Raw genomic sequence first — 26,557 nt, 5'->3', positions numbered from 1 at the left:
TGAACAACTATGTTGAACAATCTTTGTTTTTAGATCATTTGAGAGTTGTTCTGATGAGCCCATGATGCCACTCTTCAGAAGAGATTCAAATAGGAGAACAACTTGCAATTGGCCACCTTAAATACCTTTTCTCATGATTGGATACACCTGGCTATGAAGTTCAAAGATTAATGAGGTTACCAAACCAATTTTGTGCCTCAGTAAGTCAGTAAAAAATAGTTAGGAGTTTTCAAATCAATAAAATGAAAAGGGTGCCCATACTTTTGGTTTAATGCATATTGCACATTTTCTGTTAGTACAATAAACCTCATTTCAATCCTGAAATATTACTGTGTCCATCAGTTATGATATATATCAAACTGAAATGGCTGTTGCAAACACCCAAATATTTAGAACTAAAAATGATTAAGATTAATAGGGGTGCCCAAACCTTTTTATATGACTGTTTTCCATTAGTTCGGTGCACTCTTTGGACACAAATATTGAGACTCCTGCTTATTTTGGGTTCTTCTGAATTCAAGGTCATTAAAAATAGTTTAAAATCTTGCTCTTGTTGGATTATCTGTCTCTACTGTCCATTGAATTTTGCTTACAATTACGCTCTATATACACCAGTGAGAGGCAACAGCCAATCACGTACAGCGTACTCTTAACCGGAACGACCGTCCACCTAGAGGACTGCATCGGGCACTGAGGAGTTGACCATACATTCAGTCACACACACGTATACACACCTACCCAATTTTTCTGAGCAATTTGGAGTATCCAATTTACATGATCCCCATGTTTTTGCACTGTGGGAGAAAACTAGAGTCACTGGAGGAAACCCACACAGATACAGAGAGAACATGAAAACTCCACCCAGATAGAGACTTGAACCGGAGACCCCAGCACTGGGAGGTGAACGAGCTAGCCCTAAACCACTGTGCTGCCATGTCAGGTCAGGATACAAGATGATCACCACCCACGTCATCATTCACAAATCCCCAACTCATCCCAAAAGTACTGGATGGAGCTCCATCATGCCAGAGAACACAAGAACAGTTCCACTGCTCCACAGATCAGAGATCACAGAGATTCCTATTCTATTGGCTGTACTTTTTTTCTTCTTCTCTAATTAAAGATATACTGTGCATGAGCATTAACACGTGTCAGCAATGAATGCACATTTGTGTAGTTGACTGCATTAATGAGAAGGGAAATTGAAAGAAAAGTAACATAGTGAGACTACTATATTACATAGAATGATATAGTAATGACTAGAGTAATTTGTGCCCTTTAGAACCTGACAGTAGTTTTTTTTACATTCTAAAGGAATTGTATGATTAATGGACCAATAGAGATGCTCCAAAATGATTCGGAATAAAATGTTTACCCTGGCATCAATTGACAGTTCAAAAAGTTTTCTTTCTCCTTTGTTTCTCTCTAAAGTTTTAAGATAAATTGCATGATAATGATGTGCTTTAATTAGGGCTGAGTGGTTAATGGATGATGCTAATCAAATTACTGCTTTAATGTGATTTTCATAATGGGATAATGGAAATTGTATGTCTTAACATATCGAAGCTACAAGACTAGATAGATATTTGCTTCTTTTAGAAACCTGTAAAGAATACAAGGAGGTAGGGGTGGGCGATATGGCTCTAAAATAATATCACAATATTTCAGGGTATTTTTGTGATAACGATATACTTGGCGATATAGGAAAACTAAAATAATTAATTAATTTCAGGAATTTAGTATAATAGTATAACAGTATAATCATAATGTGGCAACATAAATAATATAGCATAAAATAATATAATGCAGCAAAAAATATTGCAGAATATTTAGTGCATGCATATAAACTGCAAACTAAAACAATTATACAATAAATACTCCTAAAGCTTCACAGTAAATAATAAACTACTTTTAAGACAGAACAGCCCTATTATCAAGATATGGATTTTTAATATCATGATATTTCTGTCACGATATATTGTATACGATATAATATTGCCCACCCCTACAAGGAGGTTATGTTTACAGTTTTTTTATAGACATATAAAAGTTGCATGTAAGGTTGAAGTGGGGTGTTTTTTATTTGTAAAAAAAAAAAAAAAGTTTGTGCATTTGTTTAATTAAAATTAAATCTTTACAAATAAAAAAAAACCTCTGCAATCACTCATATATTTGAAGAATATCTTTTAAAGATATTTTTTCAGAGATATTTTATGCAATATTCCCAGCCCGAACGTTGGTGTTTTTGCACGTATAAACACATTTGTGGATCTGAACAGTTTACTTTTGATGCTTGAGATTTGGTCCACTGCATAAATGTGTTTAAAATGCATATATAAATGTTTTAAAGTGTAAATCTGTGCCGATGTGTTTTCAGACAGCAGTAGCTACAGTACGCAGGGAGGTGTTGAAGTGTTTACACACCTTTTCTCTTGATTAAACTCACAGCTCCGCTGCCCTGACTACCTAATTAACACAGGCTGAATTCCCCCCTTGCTGTTTTAATAATACCCAAACAGCAGTAGCTGCGGGAGATGAAGGTTAAGCCTCTGTTCTGCCAGTGTACTGCCAGCTTTAGCCCTCAGCAACAACTGACTCCAGTTCAGACACACTGCACCACTGATCTGAGCCCATGGTCATCACTGTGACCAGCGCAGACTGAATGAATGACACTTTTACAACAGTCTGTCTGAGAGCTGGAACTGAAGAGATTGCATACTGCCACTCAAACGCAGGAGAATCTAGAGGTGTAAATATGCGTCATCAGGGTGCTGATACACAATACATGCCCACATGCATTCAGACATTCACTCTAATTAGTGCGTTCATTGCTGACACAAGCAGTTAGTTGTGCACACACAGCTTGTATAATCTCCATAGAAAGAACATTAGCCAATAGGATGGGATGCTTTGGAGCAGCCACATCTGAGCTTACATTCACCATGATGCCCATGACCTAGCATCAGATAGAGTAATATAACACCACTCTTACATATTCTACATGATGAAGTTCCATCCAGTACATAATATTTGGGATAAAGACTTTTTTTTTATTGATATGCTCAATTTTAAACTTTCAAATCAAACCAGTTAGATTTTTCTTTACCATAGTAGTTCAGCAGTGGAGGTCTTCCTTGGTCTACAAGTCTTCTTTGGTCCACAAGTCATCTATGCTCTAACTGTCTCACTTTGCCCACCAGTCTATCTTTGTCTACAAGTCTTTAATTGTCTACCAGTCTTTCATTGACTACAAGTCTCCCTTGGTCTTCCATTCTTTTTCTACTATTCTTTATTGGTCTACCGGCCTAACAATCTTCCTTCGCCTACCAGTCTACCTTTGCTTACCAGTCTTCCTTTGCCCACAAGGCTTCCATTTTCTACCAGTCTTCTTTTGCCTACTTGTCTTACTTTGCCCACCAGTCTTTTTTTGCCTACTAGTCTTCCTTTGTCTTCAGTCTTCCTTGGTCTACCATTATTCTTTGGTCTTCCAGTCTTGCTTTGCCTACTAGTCTTCCTTTGTCTACAAGTCCTCCTTGGTCTACCAGTCTTTCTTTGCTTACTAGTCTTCCTTGGTCTACCAGTCTTTCTTTGCTTATTGGTCTTCCTTGGTCGTCCAGTCTTTCTTTGCTTACTAAGTTTTCCTTAGTCTACCTATCTTCCTTTGCCCACTGATCTTTCTTTGCCCACCAGTCATCCTTTGCCCACCAGTCATCCTTTGCCCACCAGTCATCTTTTGCCCAAAGTACAGGTCAGTCAAGAAACAGATCATAATGTTGAGCTTGTTTGTCCACCAGAACTCTTTTAAATATTTTCACAGTTTATTTCTAAGGTTTTTGCATGCAGACAAAATGCATCAGCAGTAGCAGATTCTAAAAATACATATTTAAATACTCTTGTGCAAAGCAAGGTAATTTGAATTCAGTTTCTAATTTGAATGCACCTTTCATCCAGTTTATCCTGTCTGATTATGCTCTCTGTAGTAAGGTGGGCAGTTGGGCCAGTGTTCCCTAAGCACTGAAGATGTCCTTGTCGGTACAAAGAAAAATGATCACAGTACGAGAAAATATTGTCATATTGCCTCTAATAATATATCTCTAATAATTACTGGTTAGCATCTTGCAGTGTAGCCTATGTATTTCTTTTATATGTTTTATATAAGTTTTCGGTAGATACAAATCCAAAATCATATATACACACCTGTATCCTGCCCACCAGTCTTCCTTTGGCCACCAGTCTTCCTTTGCCTACTAGTCTTCCTTTGCCCAGCAGTTCTCCTTGGTCTACCAGTCTTCCTTGGTCTACCAGTCTTCCTTTGCTGACCAGTCTTCATTTCTAACAGTCTTCTTTTGTCTAACAGTCTTGTTCATCTTCTAGTGTTCTTTGTTCTACCAGTCTTTCCCTGCCTACTAGTCTCCTTTTGCCCACCAGTCTCCTTTTGCCCACCAGTATTCCTTTGCCAACTAGTCTTACTTTGCCTACCAGTCTTCCTTTGCCCACCAGTCTTACTTTGCCAACTAGTTTTCTTTTGCCCACCAGTTTTCTTTTGCCCACCAGTCTTCCTTTGCCCACCAGTCTTCCTTTGCCCACCAGTCTTCCTTTTGCCCACCAGTCTTCCTTTTGCCCACCAGTCTTCCTTTTGCCCACCAGTCTTCTTTTGCCCACCAGTTTTTCTTTGCCCAACAGTCTTCTTTTGCCCACCAGTCTTTCTTTTCCCACCAGTCTTTCTTTTCCCACCAGTCTTTTTTTTGCCCACCAGTCTTTTTTTTTGCCCACCAGTCTTCCTTTGCCCACCAGTCTTCTTTTGCCCACCAGTCTTCTTTTGCCCACCAGTCTTCTTTTGCCCACCAGTCTTCCTCTGCCCACCAGTCAACAAGTAATGGATTGTTCTGTCATCAACATGAAAGCAAACTTCCTTGGCCTACCAGTTCCTTTTGTGATTGTGAGCTCACCATCCTTACTTAATGATATTACACACAGTTGAAGTGAGGTAGGTCAGTGTAGGTTTAACCATTCACCATTCAGCATCACTCTCTGTTTTTCCTACTGCCTTTATATTTGAGTGCTATCAAATCCTCACAGAGGTGTTCAATTGTCTAGTTTAAATTAATACTAAAATATATACTTTTACTGCAGCAAAGCAGTGACACTACATTTTATCATCTCTTTAATTTGGTTTAATTGTAAGTCACTTTTGACACCAGCATCTGCCAAATACAGCAATTGTGAATGACCGATTTCCTATGAGCGTCATTGATCACAGACGAAAAGCTGAGTGAGCAGTGTATACAAACATTTGGACATATATAGCCATATAAAAAATGTAAAGCAAAATATGTCAATATATATTGACATGTTAATGAGCTCATGCATATAAATGACCAGTTCTTAGTGTCTGTGTGCCAGACTGGACTACTAAAATATACTGCAATGCTGTGTTGCACTGTATGTCCAAATGTGGATATCCCTTCTAATGATTAATCTTCTATAGTTTGATCTTTAACTTAATCCTGAGTTTACTAATGATCTTGTTGCTGAAAACAGTCAAATACTCAGAGCGATGATTTAGAATCAGGTAGACATACATAGGTATTTCCTCGACAGAAGATACAGTTAAAGGATAAAAAAAACATATATTTTAGGGTGCTCTGTATTATAAGGCACACTATTAATGAACATCTACTTTCTGGTCTATTTTCATACATAAGGCACACCGGATTATAAGGTGCATTTTAAGCGACAGTAGTAAGGAACAAGGGTGTCACCATCTTTTCCTTTCTAATTCTAATTCTAATGCTGGGTGTGCCTAAATATACAAAACTGTTATTCTTAAAACAAAACATTCAGATTTTTTACCTTAAAAAATGTTTGTTTGGGTAAGTGAAGCGTTTCCGTTTATTTACAGTTTTAAGCTTAGATTTCCAATATTCTCAACAGCGTGGTTAGCAGCAGCGCTAGCCACTGTAAGCAGGGCTTAGCGCTAGTAAGTGCCGCCCAATATCACTACACTGAGGAACCCTGAGTGTTCTGGTAACCCAGGGTGTTATCAGCTAGCTGTTCATCCCACATAGCTTGTTTTAACACTGTAATCAGGCAGGCTACAGTCAAAATACTCGCCTCTGAATTGGGAAAGGGCTAGTGCTGCGGATAGCGGCTAATGCTAATACTGCTCCAGCCTCAGTGCTAGAGAAACTTCACTAAAACTCCCTTATTACGCTGTACTTCAGTGGAGTAGCTTTACTGCTTTTTAATACCTGACTGGTAAAAGTCATACATAAGGTGCTCCGGATTATAAGGTGCACTGTTGATTTTTGGAAAAAATTAAGAATTTTAAGTGTGCCCTATAGTTAAAAAATGCAGTATTTTTTAACAGCATTGATTTCAGAAGAAACTGTGTGTGAGTCTGTGTTATAATGCCAGTTTTTCCCTATATATTTTCCCTAGTTATTTGTAAAGCAAACAGTATAAAAAAGGTAGTGTAGAACGTAAAAACAACATTAAAAAAGTGAAATAAGAACTTTCAGATATCAAAGGAATCTCTGTTTATTCCATAAGTTGCCTGTTTGTGCTGAGACCCTCTGAGATTTCAATGATTCATATCTTTCCTTAATCTATATGTTTTTAAAATATGATTGAGTAGTGTAGTGTAGTGAAATATTTAATAATAACTCTTCTATGAATTCTGTATTAATGCAGTCTCAAATTCTCTTCAAGAAACTCGAGCTCTTTTCAGCTGCAGTTTTGATGCTTGCTATGATGCCCAGTACACCCAGATCAGGAATTGCCCTTACGCCCTGGTGCTCTATGACTTTTATTACACCCTACAGATTAGCAATGAGTAACTACATGCAAAGCCATGCGTGGCATTGGCCCAGTTGTTCCTGGGCTATATATGATTGAGGCGGAAAAGCTTAGAACTCTCATTGGTTTCACAGAGTTTAGGTGGTTAAAACAAAATGGATGAAAGTTTTTGCTGTACAAGGCTGTGTTCAATGCAACACATCCCATAATTCACAGCGGCATCTGGCAGCTCTCTCCATAGAAATTAGTAGGATGAATCAAGGCTTAAGTGCTAGTGAACACAAACAGTCACTCACAAGATGAATCCTCACCACTTATACAGGTCAAGGCATTCCCAAGCCTCTGCTAAGGTAACATTTGATGCTCGGTTTACATACTGCTGTCCCATGACTTTTGGCATGCCATTGTATAGAAACACAATAATCAGATGTGATTGATGATATCGGCTGATACATGTCAAATCAGACTGAGTACAGGTTTTGAAATGATTCCTAACAAATCTTTGCTGAAATGAACTGAATATGAACCTGTTTGTCCTTATTTTGTGTGCACACACTGTTGTACTTGTGTTTTATGTTTTGTCAGAGCTTCTCACACACACACGCACACACAAGCCATCCCAGATCTGATGAGCATGCATCAGCCCCATGCAGCGTATGTGTTTACACACAATGGACACTCGTCCCTTATCAGACCCGGGGGACAGGACACCAGTGATCCTGCTTCTGCTTTGTTCTCCATCTCAGGACGCACAGCGCACACACACACACACACACACACTCACTCACTGCTTTGATCTTTGTTCTTTGGCAGCAAGTGTGTCTCTCCTGAGTGTTCTCCTTGTCTCTGGCTGATGGAATTACGCTTTTCGTCTCTAAAGCCGTTCTTTCATGTCCTGCTTTTGTGTCAACAATGGCAGGGAGCAAACAGAGAGGGTTTCATCTTCTCGCAGCCGTCAGCAAGATATGAGCAAGCAAATGAGGGTCAGCTACAGTTCTACAGCAGGTGAAATTACAATATGTGATATACCTGTCAGTGTTAGATCAGTAGAAAACATTATTTCAACTCCATATGCACCACTGTCTCAATATACACTGCAATGTGTCAGCCTCAGCATCACCATCAAACAAACAACCTGCTGAATATTGTATAGATCTCCTTTGTGCAAAGTATGGACGCCATAAGACTGTGGGATCTAGCAGTGCTGGCACCAAGACATTAGATTAGTGGCAAAAGCCTTTAAGGTCTGTAAACTTTGAGGTGGAGCCTCCATGCATCTTATCGTTAGCCTTAGATGTTTTGGTTTACCAGTTGTTTCTGGGATTTGAGTCCATCTCTGCATAAGATACATGTAAAAACAGCCACATCACACGATGCTTCCACCACCATGTGTAACAGTTGGTACAGTGTTCTTGTGGTTCAATGAGCTTTAGAGTGTTGACTGGGAGGGGATTCTTTTTGGACTGCAGCCCAGGATGAATGATGGAAATCCTGCTTGACTGTAGATGCCACTGATGCCATTGATGTTCCAGAAGCTTAGTTTATAACAGGTCTATGCTAAATTTTATTTTCTTAATTACCATATTTTACCAATCAATAAACATCTATTTTCTGGTCTATTTTCATACATAAGGTGCACCAGGTTATAAGACTCATTTTAAGCATCACTAGTAAGGAACACGGGTGTCACCGTGTTTACCTTCAAATGAGGAAGCTCAGGGAAGCTGGGGGGAAGTAGGCAAAACTGTAATTCTTAAAACAAACATTTTTTTTTAAGTCAAACAAGCACTTGGATGTTAATCTACACAGATTTTTCTCCTGAAAATGTTTATTTGGGTGAGTAAAGCGCTTCCGTTTATTTACAGTAAACTTAGATTTCCAATATTGTCAAAAGCGCAGTTAGCAGCAGTTCAGCTGTGGTTAACAGCACTTAGCGCTAGTAAACACCGGTAGACAGCGCTACACTGAGGAACCCTGAGTGTTCTGGTAAATCAGGGAGCTATTAGCTAACAGTTCGTCCAACATAACTTGTTTTAATACGGCAAACACACAGGCTATAGTCTGTTAAACTCACCTCTGAACGACAATAGAGTTAGCGCTGCGGTTAGCGGCTAATGCTAATGCTGCTTCAGCCTCAGTGCCGGAGAAACTTCACCTGAACTCCTGTGTAATGCTGTAATTCAGTGGAGTGGCTTTACTGCTCCTTACAACCTGACTGGTAGAATTCATACATAAGGAGCACTGGATTATACGTCGCATTTTAAATTTTTGGGAAAATTAAAACATTTTAGGTGCTCCTTATAGTGTGAAAAATAAGGTAGTTGTTTCAGGCAGTCCACTCCAAGTTCCTCTCAGCTTGGTTTTGTGTTCCAGAAAGTGGCTGCACCTTTCAGTAACTTGTACAGAATTGGTTAAATGGATGATCTTGGAATCAGTTGTTGTATATAGAAATGCTTTAAGAGATTTTGCTCCTTGGAGCACCATGGACCCTCCCATTGATCTGTGTGTTGATCAGTCCAATGGAAACCCCTTTTTATGTGGGCACAGAGAAGTGATGAGGCCTTGGTTTTTGACAAGCTAAAGGCATGGAACTTTTAGTACCACTAAGTTAATGATCTCAGAGTTTCTATGTATATTTTTCACCTCATGTTGATTTCAGAAAACCTCCTTAAATAATAAACTCATGCCAAATTCGTTATGATGAATATTGTTCACTTACACTGCTCCAGGTATATATAAACCAAAAGAAATAATTACAAACCAAACATACACACATATATATTTTTGTATCAATAGTAAACCTTAACCTCTAACAACAAGACTTAACAATAAAGCAGCATATTGAAAACAACAGCAAATCGTCAGACATTTGTTCGGCTTTAATTGGCTACTTGAATCTCCCTCAGTCTGAGCTAATTGTGCACAATGAGCACCTGTGAGGAGACAGAAGTGCCATTTTAAGTGGTTTATTATAAAAAAATAAACCGCCCTGCATAGACGAGTTCTCGAACGTTCATATCGCAGGTGCTCATCAGCATGTGAATAGCTAAACTGTGGCTCTGAGACAGAGAGAATTGTCACATCCCACTACATCTTTCTGCAAACTCCAGCCATCCATCTATCTCTATTTACCTCTCTCTCTCTCTCTCTCTCTCTCTCTCTGTTGTTTGCTTAACTCCAGCAGTCCCCTTATACCGTAGTATGACTGGACATTTTTCTAATTACAGATTGCTCCCTTTGAAGCCTGTGGCATATAAATCCGGTTGCATAACAAGAGGAATGCCATTCCCTCAGAGTGTGTGTGTGTGTGTGTGTGTGTGTCCTGTATACGTATGTGTGCGTTTTACCGTACAGCACACTTGTCAATTATGTAATCCCTCATTAGTCTGCCCCTATTTTCTCAAAATGTATGCAGCATTTGATAAAAAATCTAAAATAGAACGAAAGCCTGACCCTAAACCCCACAGAGAATCAATCCAGAACTTCACAAGCACAACTCCCACTTCCAACTTCCACTTTAAGCTCCAGCATGTGTATCTCTGTGACTTTGTGCTTTCTGATCTTGTACTTGTTATGTAATATTAGCACTTGTTTCTGATAACTATAACTCAACTGAAAAAAGATTTTACCAAATTGAAAACCTCTGGAATATAATCAAGAGGAAGATGGATCATCACAAGCCATCAAACCAAGCTGAACTGCTTGAATTTTTACACCAGTAGTGGTATAAAGTTATCCAAAAGCAGTGTGTAAGACTGGTGGAGGAGAACATGCCAAGATGCATGAAAACTGTGATTGAAAACCAGGGTTATTCTAAACTCTTTAAACTTTATGAATATGAACTTGTTTTCTTTGCATTATTTGAGGTCTGAAAGCTCTGCATCTTTTTTCGCTATTTCAGTTATTTCCCATTTTCTGCAAAGAAAAAATAAATGCTCTAAATGACAATATTTTTGTTTGGAATTTGGGAGAAATGTTGTTTGTAGTTTATAGAATAAAACAACAATGTAAATTTTACTCAAACATAAACCTATAAATAGCAAAATCAGATAAACTGATTCAGAAACTGAAGTAGTCTCTTAATCCAATACTTACATGCAATACCGTGTGTGTAGTGCACACTGTTATGCTAATGAGCAGACAAGACTTGTTTCTGGCAGCTTCATTGGATATACAGTGGTGAAAAAGTATTTGCCCACCTACAGATTTTTTTTTTTTTTTGCTTTTTCATACTGATATTTTTTAGATTATAAATTAAACTTTAATATTAGACAAAGATGATCTGAGTTAATATATAAAAGCCATTTTTAAGTAATCATTTTATTTATTAAAGAAAAACTATTCAAACCAATCTAGCCTAAATTGACTTCAGGAAGGGTGTCCAAACTTTTCCACATGACATTTTATTTTACTTTTGCAAATTAACTTTTGCATTCCCATTCACAAGACGGGAATTCCTGAACTTTTGCAGCAGTGCAATTACAGCTGCCACAAGTTCCACGTTTGTGTGTTTTTTGGGGGGGGGGGTTTTCTTCACCAAACCGGCTTTTTTAGCTGGTGTCCAGTTCCGTTTTTAATGGCGTGCAGTCACGCTCACAGGCGCACGCGAGCACACGCTCGTTAGAGCTTTCGCTTTAATTTCCGTTTTTCTTTTCCGTTCAGTCGGGTTTGTTTTGCCAGCTGTGCTGGTGGTGAACTCTGCTCTAGCCTGTGCACGAGCCTGACTGGAGCAACGTCCTGTCAATCAGAGCAGAGCGAAAGAGTGTTTACTTAACTCTCCCTCTCTCTCTTTTCGTCCCTCCCTTCTCTCATAGGCATATGTTTGAACTGCCAAGGCAATACCAAGGGTCCCAGCTGTGAGGAATGCAAGTATAACTTCTACAGACCACCCGGCACTGCCGCCACTGAAGCCTGCCTGCCCTGCCCCTGCTCCAGTGTCACCTCCACAGGCAGCTGTACCCTTGGTGAGTCCCTAAAACTTCAGTGTTAGCCTAGCCTAGCCGGCTAGCTTCTCTTTCTCTCTTACTCTCTCTCTCTCTTCCTCTGTGTGTGTGTGTGTGTCTCACACTCATTTGCATTAGCCTAGCCCTGTTCCCAGCTATACCCACTTTCAGCACCACACTCTCAGCACAGCTCTCTACACTTGATGAGTCCCTGAAGCCCCCCACTTTAGCCTAGCCCACCCTAGCCCAGTCTATCTCAGCCAGTATCGCCAGGCTGACCTACTCTCTGACATTTCTATTACCCTATAATCTAGCAGAGGTGCACTCACGGTGGGGGTGGGTTCAGGGGCTGGAAAGAGGTGCGTTTTCAGGAATCCGAAACCAAACACCCTCCCTCCTTCTCTCTCTCTCTCTCTCTTTCTCTCTCTCCCGGCCTACGCCGGACTGGAGGGTTATTTTCGTCCGCCAGAGGAAAGAAAAGTCCTCTCAGGGTTTGTTTATGAAATATGAAAGGCAGGAAAGAGGAGGAGGAGAAGGAGGAGGAAGATAGAGAAGAGAAGTAGAGAGTTTGTTTGGTCAGTCCTTCTGACTAAAAAAAAAAAATTATTAACTTTTCTTCAATTCCTAAAGCATCCAGTCTTCTCTCTTTAGTATAATACAAACTAGGATAGACTACGTAAACAGTAGTAAGTAGTTACTAGTGCTTATTAGTGAGTATCCAATAGGAAGGTTAAAAAAGAGAGAACAAGTAAAAGAAAGGAGGAAGGATCACTCACGCTTTGTCTTTCACTTTTTTCCCCTTTTTATCTTCTTTTCTTACACTTTTCTCTCTGTTTTTCTGTTCCTCTCCTTTTATTTATTTCTCTTTCTCTCTCATGCCCCCCTCCCCCTCGCCCCGTCCCCCATCCTGTATCGCTCTGTATATCTCTGTGTCTGAGTGGGTGGGGTTTGCTGACAGAGGTGTTCTAGAACAGCTGTGGTAAGGTGCAGATCTGTGGTGTGTTTTTGATATGAGTCGTGTGTGTGTGTTTGTGGGAGTGTTTGGGGAGTGGGTGGTGTGTGCTGACGACAGCAGCAGCAGTAGTATGTGTGTATGTATGTGTGTGTGTGTGTGTGTGTGTGGAGCAGTGGTGTGTGTGTGTTTAGGTACAGACTGAGGGCGGAAACGATGCCGGCTAAGGAAAGGGCAGGAACTCGTACAGTGTGCTCATTCGCACCCAGTCATAGTGAAACCGCTCACTGTGCTTGTGAAGGGAAGTGTCGCTCGTTTAGACACGCACTAAGACGGATTATATGACTAACTTTGTCAATATGACCTTATGTGTTGTGTTATTGTTTCCTTTTATCTTTTATTGGATTGGTGTATTGGTATATATGTATAGCAGAGACTGACATTTGGGTTTGAGATCAAAGGTTCAGGTTGTGAGACAATAAACCAGAATAACATGTATTTCCTGATATGTTTTCCTGATATACAGGGGTTGGACAATGAAACTGAAATGCCTAAATTTGAGCAGCCTGGTGGCCAATCTTCATTAATTGCACATTGCACCAGTAAGAGCAGAGTGTGAAGGTTCAATTAGCAGGGTAAGAGCACAGTTCTGCTCAAAACATTGCAATGCACACAACATTATGGGTGACATACCAGAGTCATGGTATCCAGGGTAATGTCAGCATACCACCAAGAAGGATCAACCGCATCCAACAGGATTAACTGTGGACGCTGTAAGAGGAAGCTGTCTGAAAGGGATGTTCGGGTGCTAACCCAGATTGTATCCAAAAACATAAAACCACAGCTGCCTAAATCAGGGCAGAATTTAATGTGCACCTCAACTCTCCTGTTTCCACCAGAACTGTCTGTCAGGACAATAAATTATTGTGGTCTTAAACCAGGTGTTTCAGTTTCATTGTCCAACCCCTGTATCTAGAATTGGATAAGGTGGTTCTTATTGTCCATGTGTTCCCTGTTGCCTGGCCTGCACCGCAGGTTTTGAGGTCCTTCGGATCCTTCCAACAATTTCAAATATTTTGAGATGTACAGCAAAATCTGAAAGTTATTTACGAAATTGTGGCCAAAAGAAGTAACAAAAGAAGTAAGCTAGTCATTTTTAAAGCAGCACCCTGCAATGCTGCATATCAAAGCACCACAGTATACAATACAGGGAGTGTGGGAGAGAGCCAGCAGGGAGAGCCTAAAAACTGCAGGTTTACTTTACTCACTCTAATCAATTAAAATAAACTGCACATTATCATCACTGGCCTCAGTTTCACATTTGGTTTTAGTTTATTAGCTACCTCTCCCCAACCTGTCTAATGACAGTAGCACTGCTGCAGTAGATTTATGACTAAAATTGCACTTCTGACCTGGTTAAATATGTGACTCGAGTAGCACATCTGAAGTAAATTCATAATGTAAGTAGCACAGCTGAGGTAAATTTACTGTGCTTTGTTTGTCTGATTGTATGGTTATTGTCTAAGTGGTGAAGAAAGTAGCAAAATTAATTAAAACCTATCACAATAATATCACAATATTTCATGCCGTTAGCGATTCTTTTGGCGATATGACAAAACAAATATTTTAAGAATACACTACTGCAACAAAATGAAAATTCAGTTTTATTAATGCATACAATTTAATATGGCACACCCCTAACTGAGATATTAAAAAATACAAGAATTTTATCAGATTTGTAACAGAAGTAAATGATCCAGAATGTCTTAATATTAATAATGCACTCCAAATATCTCAATATATTCAAAAGGAAAGTAAAATAAATGATACTGCACAGATATAATCTGTCTCTAGTAAATATATAATGGGGAATGAGAACAGTGTGAATTTTTCTTTTGCAAAAACAGCAAAAAAGTAGAACCCTATGTGATAATTAAGGGTGGGTGATATGGCACGATATTTCAGGGTATAAAATTGTTCATGATATTAAAAAATGTTGCCGATATTATTGCATACGATATGATATGGCACATCCCTACTACTTGTACAGTACTTGTACAGACCAAAGTATCTGAAACATTGTTCTTTTTGTAGGCTTTACTGGGTTGTGCTCTTTTTAAGCTAGGTCCAGTAGCTTGACAGTAGAAATACTGTTTTAGTAATGATACAGTACTGACTGTTTAGGAGTTTTTATCAAATGAACATAGAGGACATAGATGACTTATACAGGAGTTCCAGTGAAGTTTCTCCAGCACTGATACTCGAGACTGGAGCAGTATTAGCATTAGCCTCTAACCACACTAAGCACTAGCTCTTTCACCGTTTAGAGGTGAGTATTATCCGCCTGTAGCCTGCTGCTAACCCCGGCTAGAGCTCGAGTTAGCATTAGCCGCTAACCACGCTAAGCGCTAGCTGTTTCGCCATTCTGAGGTAAGCATATTAGCCTGTAGTCTGCGTGTTTACAGTGTTAAAATAAGATACGTGGGACGATCCACTAGCTTATATTGCCCTGGATTACCGGAACATTTAGGGTTTCTCAGTGTAGAGCTTCAGGGTGGCATTAGCTGCTAACTGTGGCTAGCACTAGTGGTGAACTGCTAATGCTAATGCTGCTGCACCCACCCTTAGTGGAAATCTGGAAATTTAAGCTTACTGTAAATAAACAGAAGCTCTTTACTCACCCAAACAAATCATTTTTAAGAGAGACATCTGTGCAGATAAACATCCAGCACATGGCGACACCCTTTTTCCTTACTAGTAATGCATAATGAGCCTTATGATCCAGTTTATTTGTGTATGAAAATAGACCAGAAAATACATGTTCATTGATAATGTGCCTTATAATCCGGTGTGCCTTATAGTGCACAAAATACTGTACTTATTTGTGAGCAAACTGATATTTTAGGAAGATAAATAAATAAGTAGTAAAGCTGTCTCATATATAATATTTGTACCAGTACCAGACAAAAGTTTGGACATGCCTTAAATCCAGTGCTTTTTCATTATTTTAAAATATTCTACATTGTTGAATAATACTAAATCATCTAAACTATAAATAAACATATATGGAATTATTTAGTAAACAAGAAAGTGCTGAACAAACCAGAATGTTTTTTTTATTATTATTTAATGTTCTTCCAAGTAGACACTACTTGACATTGAATGAGAAGGTGTGTCCAAATTTTTGACAGTTACTGCATGATGACTGACGGATTTGGGTGTTTCTGATAAGAAATGATAAGTATATAATGAAAGTAAAGATAGTTGAATACAGTTTGGTTTGCCAGTTTACCGGACTAGTCAAGGTGTTTTATATTAATGCTGTAGTAAAATCACCATTTTAGTATGTATGTATATAATGCCACATTCTGGATCTATATTTCAGGTTTATTTTTAGACCCTGTAGGTGGCTTAGTGTTGGAAACATTGGATTATTGATTATAGGGTTGTGAGCTTTGATACTCTGGTTCATTTAGCTACTGCTATTGGGCGGTTGAGCAAGGCCCCTTTAATTCTCTCTACTCCCGGGGTGCAAATAGACTGAACTCGGCAGGCAGCTTCTTTTCTAATTTGTTGGACTAATTTTTTAAAATTGCTTGTTTTAATAGTATGATTGATATCTTGTAATACAATGTGACAGTTTTGTTATCATTTATTTATTTTTTTTATATTGCTGTAATGTGTGAGCACAAGCTGTTCATTTCTCTGAGTTTTGATTGGCACTGCTTGAGTGTTTATGCAGTGTTGTGTTTTTTTTTAACCATTTGTGAATTTAGAGTTTATTCCCCCTGGGTTTTGGTGGCATATTACTTGCTGTATGGCAAAAACAGCCAGGCATGCATATTATAAATGCCTGCATTTGGGGGGAAAAAGGACACTAGCAATAATATATTCTAAACACTGGCTATGCAGATATTCCTTATTCTGCTGTGGAATAGCTTCACATTGAAACTGACATTTAAACAGCTGTTTTTATCATATTGAAGACTACTCCCTGCTACAGGCTGTGGACACTGTGTGTATGGTGCTCCTATCAACAGGAACAATTGATTAGAAGTGGCTCAGGCCTGTAGCCAACTCGCAGTCAGTTAAAATATGTCCAAATTGGCCCCGGTCCCAACCCACAGGACTGGATCAGATGGGGACATCCCTATTAATTACAGGTTGTAGGTTGTTATCTAGTTTATTAAATTCAAATTAAATGTATAGTACTGTACAGATGTAAAAATAACAAGAACTTCTCATTTAGATGAAACTACTTAATGATCTAGATTTTGAAGAAAAAGCTTTTGGATAATGTTGATGTTGAAAGCTCATTAATGTTGCCTGTAGGTCTTGTACACCGTTAGTTTGGAGACACTGGCATCCCAGCTGGTGCTGTAAATTTTCAATTGGCAGTAAATCTGGAACGAGACAGGCCAAAGAAATGTTGCACTCTGGCACTCCTGCTGAAAAATGCCAGTCGGATGCCCTGCCATGAGAGAAAACACCTGAGGATAGCTGTTGAGCTATTACTGCACCTCGTATCACTACTAGGGGTGACTGATTATCGTTTGCATTATGTTTCCGTTGATCATCACTCCAGCAGTTGGGGCAGGTTGTATTTGAACCTCCTCCATATTCGAACCTGATGACCATTTGATCCTAAACAGGATCTGGATTCATTGCTTTTAGCTATATGTTTCCTGTGTGTAGCAATCCACTCTTCCATTAACAGCGTCACTGCAAAAGAAGGCTTTGGTGGCTGGCTGACAGATGACCTAAATGATTGGCGGTTAATTAGCTGAAATAAACATCTTGCTTCTTTCTAACCAAGGTCGGTCAACTGAGCACAATGTGTAAAAGTGCATCATAGACTCATGTCTAGCAGTCAGTGTTCTCTCACCAAGAGGTGCACTACATGAACGTAGTCTATGAGAGGCTTTCTATAGGGAAGCAGGGCATTAAGGAATAAGTGTTACTAATATTAGTAAGAAAAACACTTACTACTTTAAAATTGTACATTTTCACCTGGGTGCCTAAACCTTCCCACATTACAGTACATTTAAAATACAGCTCTGGAAAAAATTAAGAGACCACTTCAGTTTCTGAATCAGCTTTTCTGATTTTGCTGTTTACAGGTATATGTTTGAGTAAAATTAATATTGTTGTTTTATTCTATAAACTACGGACAACATTTCTCCCAAATTCCAAATAAAAATATTGTCATTTAGAGCATTTATTTCAGAAAATGAGAAATGGCTGAAATAACAAAAAAGATGCAGAGCTTTCAGACCTCAAATAATACAAAGAAAACAAGTTCATATTCATAAAGTTTAAAGAGTTCAGAAATCAATATTTGGTGGAATAACCCTGGTTTTTAATCACAGTTTTCATGCATCTTGGCATGATCTCCTCCACCAGTCTTACACACTGCTTTTGGATAACTTTATGCCACTTCTGGTGCAAAATTCCAAGCAGTTCAGCTTGGTTTGATGGCTTATGATCATCCATCTTCCTCCTGATTATATTAGAGGTTTTCAATTTGGTAAAATCAAAGGTCTCTTATTTTTGTCCAGAGCTGTATCTCATCCGTAAGATAGAGCTTATCTGTTGCTGTATCTTTAGATGTGTGACAAAGGATACATTATCTGTGTACATACAGCACCTCTGAGTTATTGAATATGCTAATGGGATGCTAATCTCCCGCGCAGAGACGGGACAGCGGACTGCCGATTAGCTGACAGACCTGATCTCTGGCTGTGCTGGTGAATCACTGATGGACCGCTCTGATGAGGTGCAGGGGAGCAGACTGGTGTTAAATTAATTCTTCTTTTCCCAGCAGGCCTTTGCTCTTCATTAATGAGGCTCGCTCAGGGTTTAGGCTCCGGCAGCAGCCAAACAAGAGACTGTAGTTATTCCCTACAGAATGCTCTGTGGCTGTCAGTTACGGGGGACTGAGTGGACTTGTACTTTTATAGACGTACAGTAGAGAGGGGAACAATCCGTGAATCATGCCCTGAACTGAATATCACTTAAACAGCATGAGAAAAAAAGCATTTACAAATTCCAGTATTCAGCAGTAATACAGCAGTCATAGTAGTTTGACACTGTATATCAGCAAACTGAAATGTCACCACCCAGATAATTTGCCTAGAGGTTGTGCAGGTGAAGCGGTAGAGTGAGCAGAGTGTTGGGTAGTTCTTTATGTGAGGCTCTCCCTCTTTTGTCCCACCCATTCAGCTTCTACTCAGCTATATATCTCCCACAACACAAGGAGAATGAAGACTAGCACATGCCTCCTCCAACACGTGAAGTCAGACACAGTGGCGATTGCTCTAAGACTGCAAGGGAAGCTCAGCTTCCCCTAAAATGTAAAAAAATAAGTGATTAAATATATACTGTTGTGTGTACATGTCACTGATTAAATATGCGCTACAACGCACTGAACTTAGTTCAGAATCAGCTTCTTATCACTGCTAACGCCGCGGCTTTCCTCTCACTCATTCTTGTAGCTTCACAGCGCTGCTTTAAACAGTGCGGACGCTGAGCGTCCACAGACTTCAATAGCGGAGCAAAGCGAGCGGCGAAACGAGACGAGTCATTGGATAAATGCTGGGCTTTGTCCCGCCCATCGGACGCTCAGCGTCTCTGGGGGTCTATGGGGCAGTGGACTGGCCTCGGCCGGCCCGGACGCTCAGCTTCTGCATGGTGATTGGATGATCTGTCTGAGGCGGAGTCCCTTTTTGATTGACAGCGAAATGAGCGAATCAGCGATCTTTTAGTGTAAAAATCTGAGATAGGAGCATTTTCATTCTGTTCTGAGTTGAACCTGAGACTTTCCTAATCCTTATAGCGGCATTTTCTTTATTAAAAACGACTAGCGACAAATCCAGCTTCTATTTCTGGTGCTTTTCTGTAGCTGCTTGTTTTTGGAGACTGATTTCTATTACTCTTTCTGACTTCTATCGTTCTTTCTGACTTCTATCACTCTTTTCTATCGCAGTTTCTGTCCAGCGGGTGCTGCTCCTCTGTCCCCTTCACCGTCACAAAGCACTCACAGACGGACACACTTTACACTAGCCTCACGCCAGTGCAAGCTGCACATAATGTCAGACAGTTTTAATGTTGTAGACCGGATTTTGGATTAATTTGGTGTAAAAGGTGGGGAAAAGTAACAGGTATTTTCAGCTGTGCTGATATGATAAAGTGAGCTGGCTGACTGGAAGTGCTGAAACAAATAAAATGTACTGATGGCCATGCCTCTTGATGAAACCATCTCAGGACATAAATGAACAGGGGCAAGTAGTAAGTATTGTGTTATCATTAAAAATAATTTAAATGATTTAAATTAATAAAGGGATTATTCAAGGAAATTAAAACTGTCCAAAAAGGAACTAAATTTACCTGCATTTTTCCTTTACCAACTTTAAAGATTTTGCGTAATGTTTTTTTTTTACTGATCATTTTATGTTTTTTCATGTCATAGCGTGTTTTTTATGTAATTGTTCAATGTAAAGAATGGGTACCTTTTTGTTGTGTGGTGAAAATGTGAAAATAATGCCCTTTGTTTACAAAAAAAAAAACATCTCAGGGAGAGTAGAATTTTTGTATAAATAAAACTACATATGTTAAGATGTAGGCCGAAATTGAGCTTCCCCTCCTTGAAAGACCAGCATCTGCCACTGCTGTAAACATAACCTCTTTTTAACTTCTTCTGCTGATGCAGCATTGTTGAGTAGCATCAGCACACACTTGGAGGAAAGCACAGGGACTGGGTTCTGATACATCAGCTCACAGACGCCTTGTGCTGATCGACATCACCCTTTGGAGTGATAAGGGGAAAGAGCCCCATCTACCCACCCAGATAGAGCAAGGCTTATTGTGCTCTCTCGGGGCTCCGACAGCTGATGGCAAGCTGCATGACTGGGATTCGAACCAGAGCTGCACGATTGGGATTCGAACCAGTGATCTCCCGATCATAGTGGCAGTGCTTTAGACCTCTAGAACACTCAGTGCCCTGTTCTTTAGTTTGATTTGTTAATATTTGGTTTGAGTCTTGTTTCTCCTATTGAGTCTTGCTTATTTCTTAGTTGGTTTCTTGGTTACTTTGGTTGAGCATTCGTCCTAATTTGTTTACTTATTGGAGTCACAGTTACTGCATTCTTGAGCATGGTTCTTTTGTTTGATTCTAGTTTTTTTTTTTTTTTCAGTTAAGCCTTGGAACCCAATTGAGCCGTTTCTTTTATTGAGCCTTGGTTTCTTTCTTTTTGGAATCTTTTTTTTTTTTTTTTTTGAGTGCTGGTTACTTGTGGAGTCGTGGTCCTGGTCCTCTTTTTTTGATTGTTGTCCTTCTCTGTTTGGTCTTGTCCCTCTTACCTGTTGTTGAGTCTTGATTCTTTTTTGTTTTATGAATCTTGATTGTTATTTTGTGTCCTGTTCCTTTAGTTATTTTTATTTGTAGAAATAACTGTTGAGTTTGTTTAAATAGTTTGTTTATAATTAAAAGAACATTATAAAAGAACGTTATAGTTAGGTTTCTATTCTAGGTTGTTAAACACATGGTATGGTTTATATTAATTACAATGCTTCTTGCTCACTTACAACGTAGCAATTGTGTTGCAAATGGGTATTCTAATTCTAATTCTTTATTCAGTAAGGTATTTTATAGTGAATATTATGAGAGCTATTATTGTGTGTTGTTTTGTTTTTGCTGAAAGAGAAACTTTATTTTACATTCTTTACTTCGGTTAAGTTTGGAAATGGGAAAGAGTCTGAAACTCAGACTGGAGTTTACTATGCTATTAAATATATATTCACCTGATTAATTTTGAATAGTATTGCTGAGTGAAAGCAGCACTTGACTTTTAAGAGTTATTTCCCACCAAAGTCACAACAGAGGAAATTCCACAGTGAGAAAATTAGCACATTTATTATTTAGTATTTTTGTCTGGCCATAGCTGAGGTGGCATTTCAGAGTGAATCTGCCTGTGAGTGTGTGTGTGTGTATATATATATATATATATATATATATGTGTGTGTGTGTGTATGCGTGTGTGTGCTTGCGTGCTGTAGTCCTATTCATTGAAATGTAGGAGTTGTGTGAGGGCTGGCGACGTGCCTCGGCGGAACAGGACTCTGCAGGATTGGAGATTATAAAGAGAGAAGGAAAGCATTACACAGCTCATTAAGCAGCTCTGATTTGATCCAGTTCCCCACTGCAGCCCACCCTCACCGCCGAAGCTCCTGCACTCATCAGCGCTTTCCACCCAGCGGCCCACCCTGGCCCTCAGCAGCAGAGAAACACGGGCCACGGTCTTAAAATCCCCCCCAACACACCGCTTCCTCCTCCTTCAGCTCCCACCATCTAGAGAAGTTCAGAATGAGTAACGGGGAGACGCACCAGTCACCAGCAGTACCTCTTATCAGCCCACAGGGGCGGCCCACCTGCTTCACACGCTCTTAAAAAAAGATGATTTTTATCACGGAGTGCAAGATAAAATAGCATGTATGGGAAATTTTATATTTATACTGTATTTTTGGAATTTTTTACTGTAGTGTAAATGTTTTATATTGTTTGCAAATTTCACTTTAGCATGAATGTCAATAGAAATGCTCTTAAATAACTTTATGTTAAAGTTAACCCTATAAATTTAAGTGTATCATACTTGATACTAGGGCTGCACGATATGTATCATTTAAGCATCATCATCACGATGTTTGCATGCGCAATAGTCACATCGCATCACACATCATGTTGCAATGCTTTGATTCTTGACACAAGAAGTAGATACACAGCGCTGTCTCTGTGTCTGTGTGAGTGACAGGCTGCTGCTGCCTGAGAAGCACGATGGGGGGGGTAGGAGTAAACATGATGTAACCACTGCATGGCCTCCATCCACATGGCTGGGCACGTGTCGAAAGCTGTGCACCTCGGTCCAGCACAGTTTTGCACAGATATTTTCAGTTACAGCTGAATTCACACTTTTAATCCCAGAAAAAAATGCTCTTATTTACCTTTTAAAAAGCCACTTAAATACCTGTTTAAAGGGTATTTATTAACTGTTGTTAATAATGCATATTTTTGAATCGCTGGGCTCATTTGTGTGGACTGCGTCTTTGTCTGTGCCGCATTTATTCTGTGTGGGCATTCGTGCACTAATTATGTCAGGAAAACATGGTGACAACCTTGTTCACTTCGATGTTGGCATCCTTAGTAGTGTACTTATTATTATTTAATGGTTAATCCACTGTGCCGGTGTAGAAAATAGACCTGTTAATTGATATTGCGCCTTATGGTCCAAAAAAAGAAATACAGTATTTGAGTATTTAAGACCCATGCAATCACGTAGTGAGTTCAATGAATTAGGCAATAAATAATAATTCCTAAATAATAAGAATAATAGACATAATAATAATAAATAAAATAATTTATTACATATTAATTACATAAAATTTATGAAATGTTTCCTCTTCAAATATTATTTATTTGGATGCACTTATTTATATTAATTGTGAATTGTTGCCTCAGGGAACAGCTTTAACATTAACCACACCTGTATAGGTTGTGAGGTGTTATAAGTGAGTTTGAGTTTAATCCCATCCACTCAATGCAAGAGACACCACACACAATGCATGGCAAAAATCATGGGACACAATTCTAGTTATTATAGAGGCAAAAAGAGATATAGATAAAAAAAAATATGAGAAAATTTCTATAGTTTTATTTAAATCTTCTGTCATTTAATGTTATTTTCTTAAAACGTCACCAATTTACATTATTTACTTTACTTTTTTATATAGTTGAAAGGGTAAATGCTCCCGGTTGATACATCACAGATAACAGCAATAACAGTACCCATATTTCCAATGACTGATGGCCTATTTAAAGCTTAAATTAAAGCGGGATTATAGAGTGCATGGACAGGGTGTCTAATAAACCAACTGATTCTAAACAGTTCTGATCAAATGCAACACATGAAGCACCCCATAATAGATCTGATTTGTATTGTGTGAATTATGCATCAAGGCTTCTAGTAATGTCTTATAATGGATTGGCTGCAAATGAGCGTCGTCTTTTTGATTCAGTGTGATCAGATGCCTGCAGTAATAATAACCAGCTCTTCCTATTGTTGTGCTCTAGTGAACATCTTTCACCAAACAATTCTATCACTTCTGTTCAGCATTGTACTTCTTCCCTGTCATCATCATACTCATCATCATCATCATCATCATCAAAGCCCTCAGGGGTGCTTAAGACAAAAGCTCCTTTATACCCACACGCACACACTCTCTAGCTATAATAGACACTTGTTTAATTGAATGGACAGGAAGAGATGAAGCCTCCACATCTATCATTATGAATTATAATTGAGTCATGTTGTTTGAATTAGTGTTTTAATTGTTATATGCCTCCCTTTCTCCCTTTCTCCCTTTCTCCCTTTCATTTAAATATTCATCATTTCCAGTTTGTGATTCATAAAACCAATCCTGAATGCAGCCCTGAGCTTTCGGGGTTCTTCAATATTCTGAACTGTGCTGTTAGCAGAGAGTTTTTGGGGGTTGTGGAGAAACTCCTCTCCATTAAACATCTCATGAATAAATGCAGATCTTTTTTTCTTCTTCACATAAACACTTTTTCACCACCAGCGGGTCACCTTTCTCTCCAAACCAGCCGCTGACTGTTTTAAATGCTCGGCCATAATCTGAGTAACTGTTTCTAACTTTTTCTTTTCTATAAGCATGAAAACTTGTGTTCAGTTGAGTTTACAATTATTAATGTAGAACTATAGATACTAGGATTTCTATACTTAAGCTTCGAGTACTCAAGATTTTTACACAAGTAGAAGTATACAAATACTGGTTTCCGAACAACTTAAAATATAAAATTAAAAGTTATGTAAGGGGAAAAAATGGCATTAAGGACAAAAGCTTAGGCCGTGACTCCAAATGAGGGTAACGTTGAAAAATCTTTTTTTTTTTTTTCTTTTGTAGTCAACTCTTTTCTATTTTTTTTAAATCCATTGATTTAAAACTTATTCAAACTTTATTTAAATATGATTTTTAGTTGGCTTTTATTATTGAGATTCAGCTGGATGTGTTCGGCTAGCTCGCTAAGCTAGCTCACACAGTAAATGTATTGGAAACAAAGAAGACAAAACTATTTGAAATGGTTGGTTAATCTGATCTTTTAATAGAATGTATGCTAGCTAGCATAACAACCAAACCAGTACAAATTAGATCAGTTTTAAAGGAATGTGCTTAAAATTAGGCTTTTTAAATGTTCTGTATACAATTATGACAACTTAAAGTAGAAAAAAAATAGTTCAAATAAACAAAAAACTGAATGTTCTTTTTTTTGTATTAAACATCTTTTAATTACTGTATTTTTCAGGCTGTAAGGCACACTCAAAATCCTTTAATTTTCCCAAAAAGCAACAGTGCGCCTTATAGTCAGGTGTCACTTTTGAATGAATTCTACCAGTTAGATAATAAGAAGCAGTAAAGCCACTCCACTGAAGTACAGCATTATATGGGTGAGTTTTCAGTAAAGTTTCTCCAGCACTAAGACTGGGAGCAGCAGCATTAATTAACATTAGTCACTTACCGCACTAAGCGCTAGGGCTTTCATCATTCAGAGGCGAGTATATCAGACTGTAGAGCTGCGGTTAGCAGCTAATGCTAATGCTGCCGCACCCAGCCTTAGTGCTGGAGAAATTTCACTAAAAACCCACACTTAGACAAAATACTGGAAATCTAAGCTTATTGTAAATAAACAGAAGTGCTTTACTCACCCAAATGAACGGGTATTTAGGAGATAAATTTGTGTAGATTAACATCCAGTGCTCATTTGACTTTAAAAGAAAATGTTTTTTTCAACAATTACAGTTTTGTTTACTTACATTTCTCCCAACTTCTCCATTAGATGGAAACATGGTGACACCCTTGTTCACTTTGATGTAGGCATTCTTATTAGTGTCTCTTATGCTTGGATCAGACTACACGATTTTAGCCCGATTTTGACCCGATTTTGTCGGCGCCGACAAATTGCGTGCATCGGATCTGAATTTCAATGTCGCGAGCGACAAAGGTCCGTGTAGTGTGACAAAGTCAAAGATCAGTAATTTGACGTGAGTGATGCCGTCGGAGTGTCCGACGTAAAGACTAGCATGTTAGAATTTTTTGTATTTTATCGCCTAGTTTGACATGCTCCACAACGTGCTCCCTGACGCTGACCAATAGAAAGACAGAGTGTTCTGTGGCGCACAGATGTAAACATGAGAAAAGAAAGCGGGGCGGTGCTTCTGCAGTTCGCTGGACCAGAGAAACAGAAGAATAATCTAATAATAATCTAGTAATTCATCCATGAAATATTCGGTTTACAGGCACTGAAACCTAAGTAGCTACATCTTTACCATACCTTAAGTTCTCTCTGAAGTACACAAAGCATGTAATGTCCATTTGGGTCACCCAGGAACCCAGGAGCCCACAGTCACTTTTCCCCCTTTTTGTAGTTTCTTCAGCACAAAAGCGCTTCCATCACGCAAAGAGCTTCTGTAGCCGTGATTGTCAGATTCTATGCTTCTCCCCCGTTATGACCTACGAACTCACGCGAAGACGCGGACGACGTTTGGTCGGTGACTAACGTGTAGTGTTGCCAGTCCCCCGAGAACAACGCAAAACTAAGACAACTGCTTAATCTGACATAGTGAACATTGTGAGGGACAAAAATGTTGTGTAGTCTGAGCTTGGCATTAATGCACCTTATATTCCGTTGTGCCTTATGTAGGAAAATAGACCAGAAAATAAACTTCCATTGATAGTGCGCCTTATAATCCGAAAAATACGTTAATATCATCAAGCATTTTGATTAACACTGAGATGT

The 26,557-nt window shown here is 38.9% G+C and overlaps 1 protein-coding gene across 1 annotated transcript in view; it reads left to right on the top strand.

The window, feature by feature from the left end:
• si:dkey-220k22.1 (multiple epidermal growth factor-like domains protein 9) overlaps positions 1–26,557 on the top strand; it is a 181,132-nt gene that overhangs the window by 132,757 nt on the left and 21,818 nt on the right. Inside the window, exon 4 of the mRNA XM_007228591.4 lies at positions 11,613–11,762. Within this exon, the coding sequence (XP_007228653.3) occupies positions 11,613–11,762 (150 nt within the window). The remainder of the gene's footprint in view (positions 1–11,612; positions 11,763–26,557) is intronic.

This window comes from Astyanax mexicanus, chromosome 1, assembly GCF_023375975.1.
Source record: "Astyanax mexicanus isolate ESR-SI-001 chromosome 1, AstMex3_surface, whole genome shotgun sequence".
In the NCBI taxonomy this organism is placed as follows: domain Eukaryota; kingdom Metazoa; phylum Chordata; class Actinopteri; order Characiformes; family Acestrorhamphidae; genus Astyanax; species Astyanax mexicanus.
This window is presented reverse-complemented; position numbering and strand designations above follow the sequence as displayed.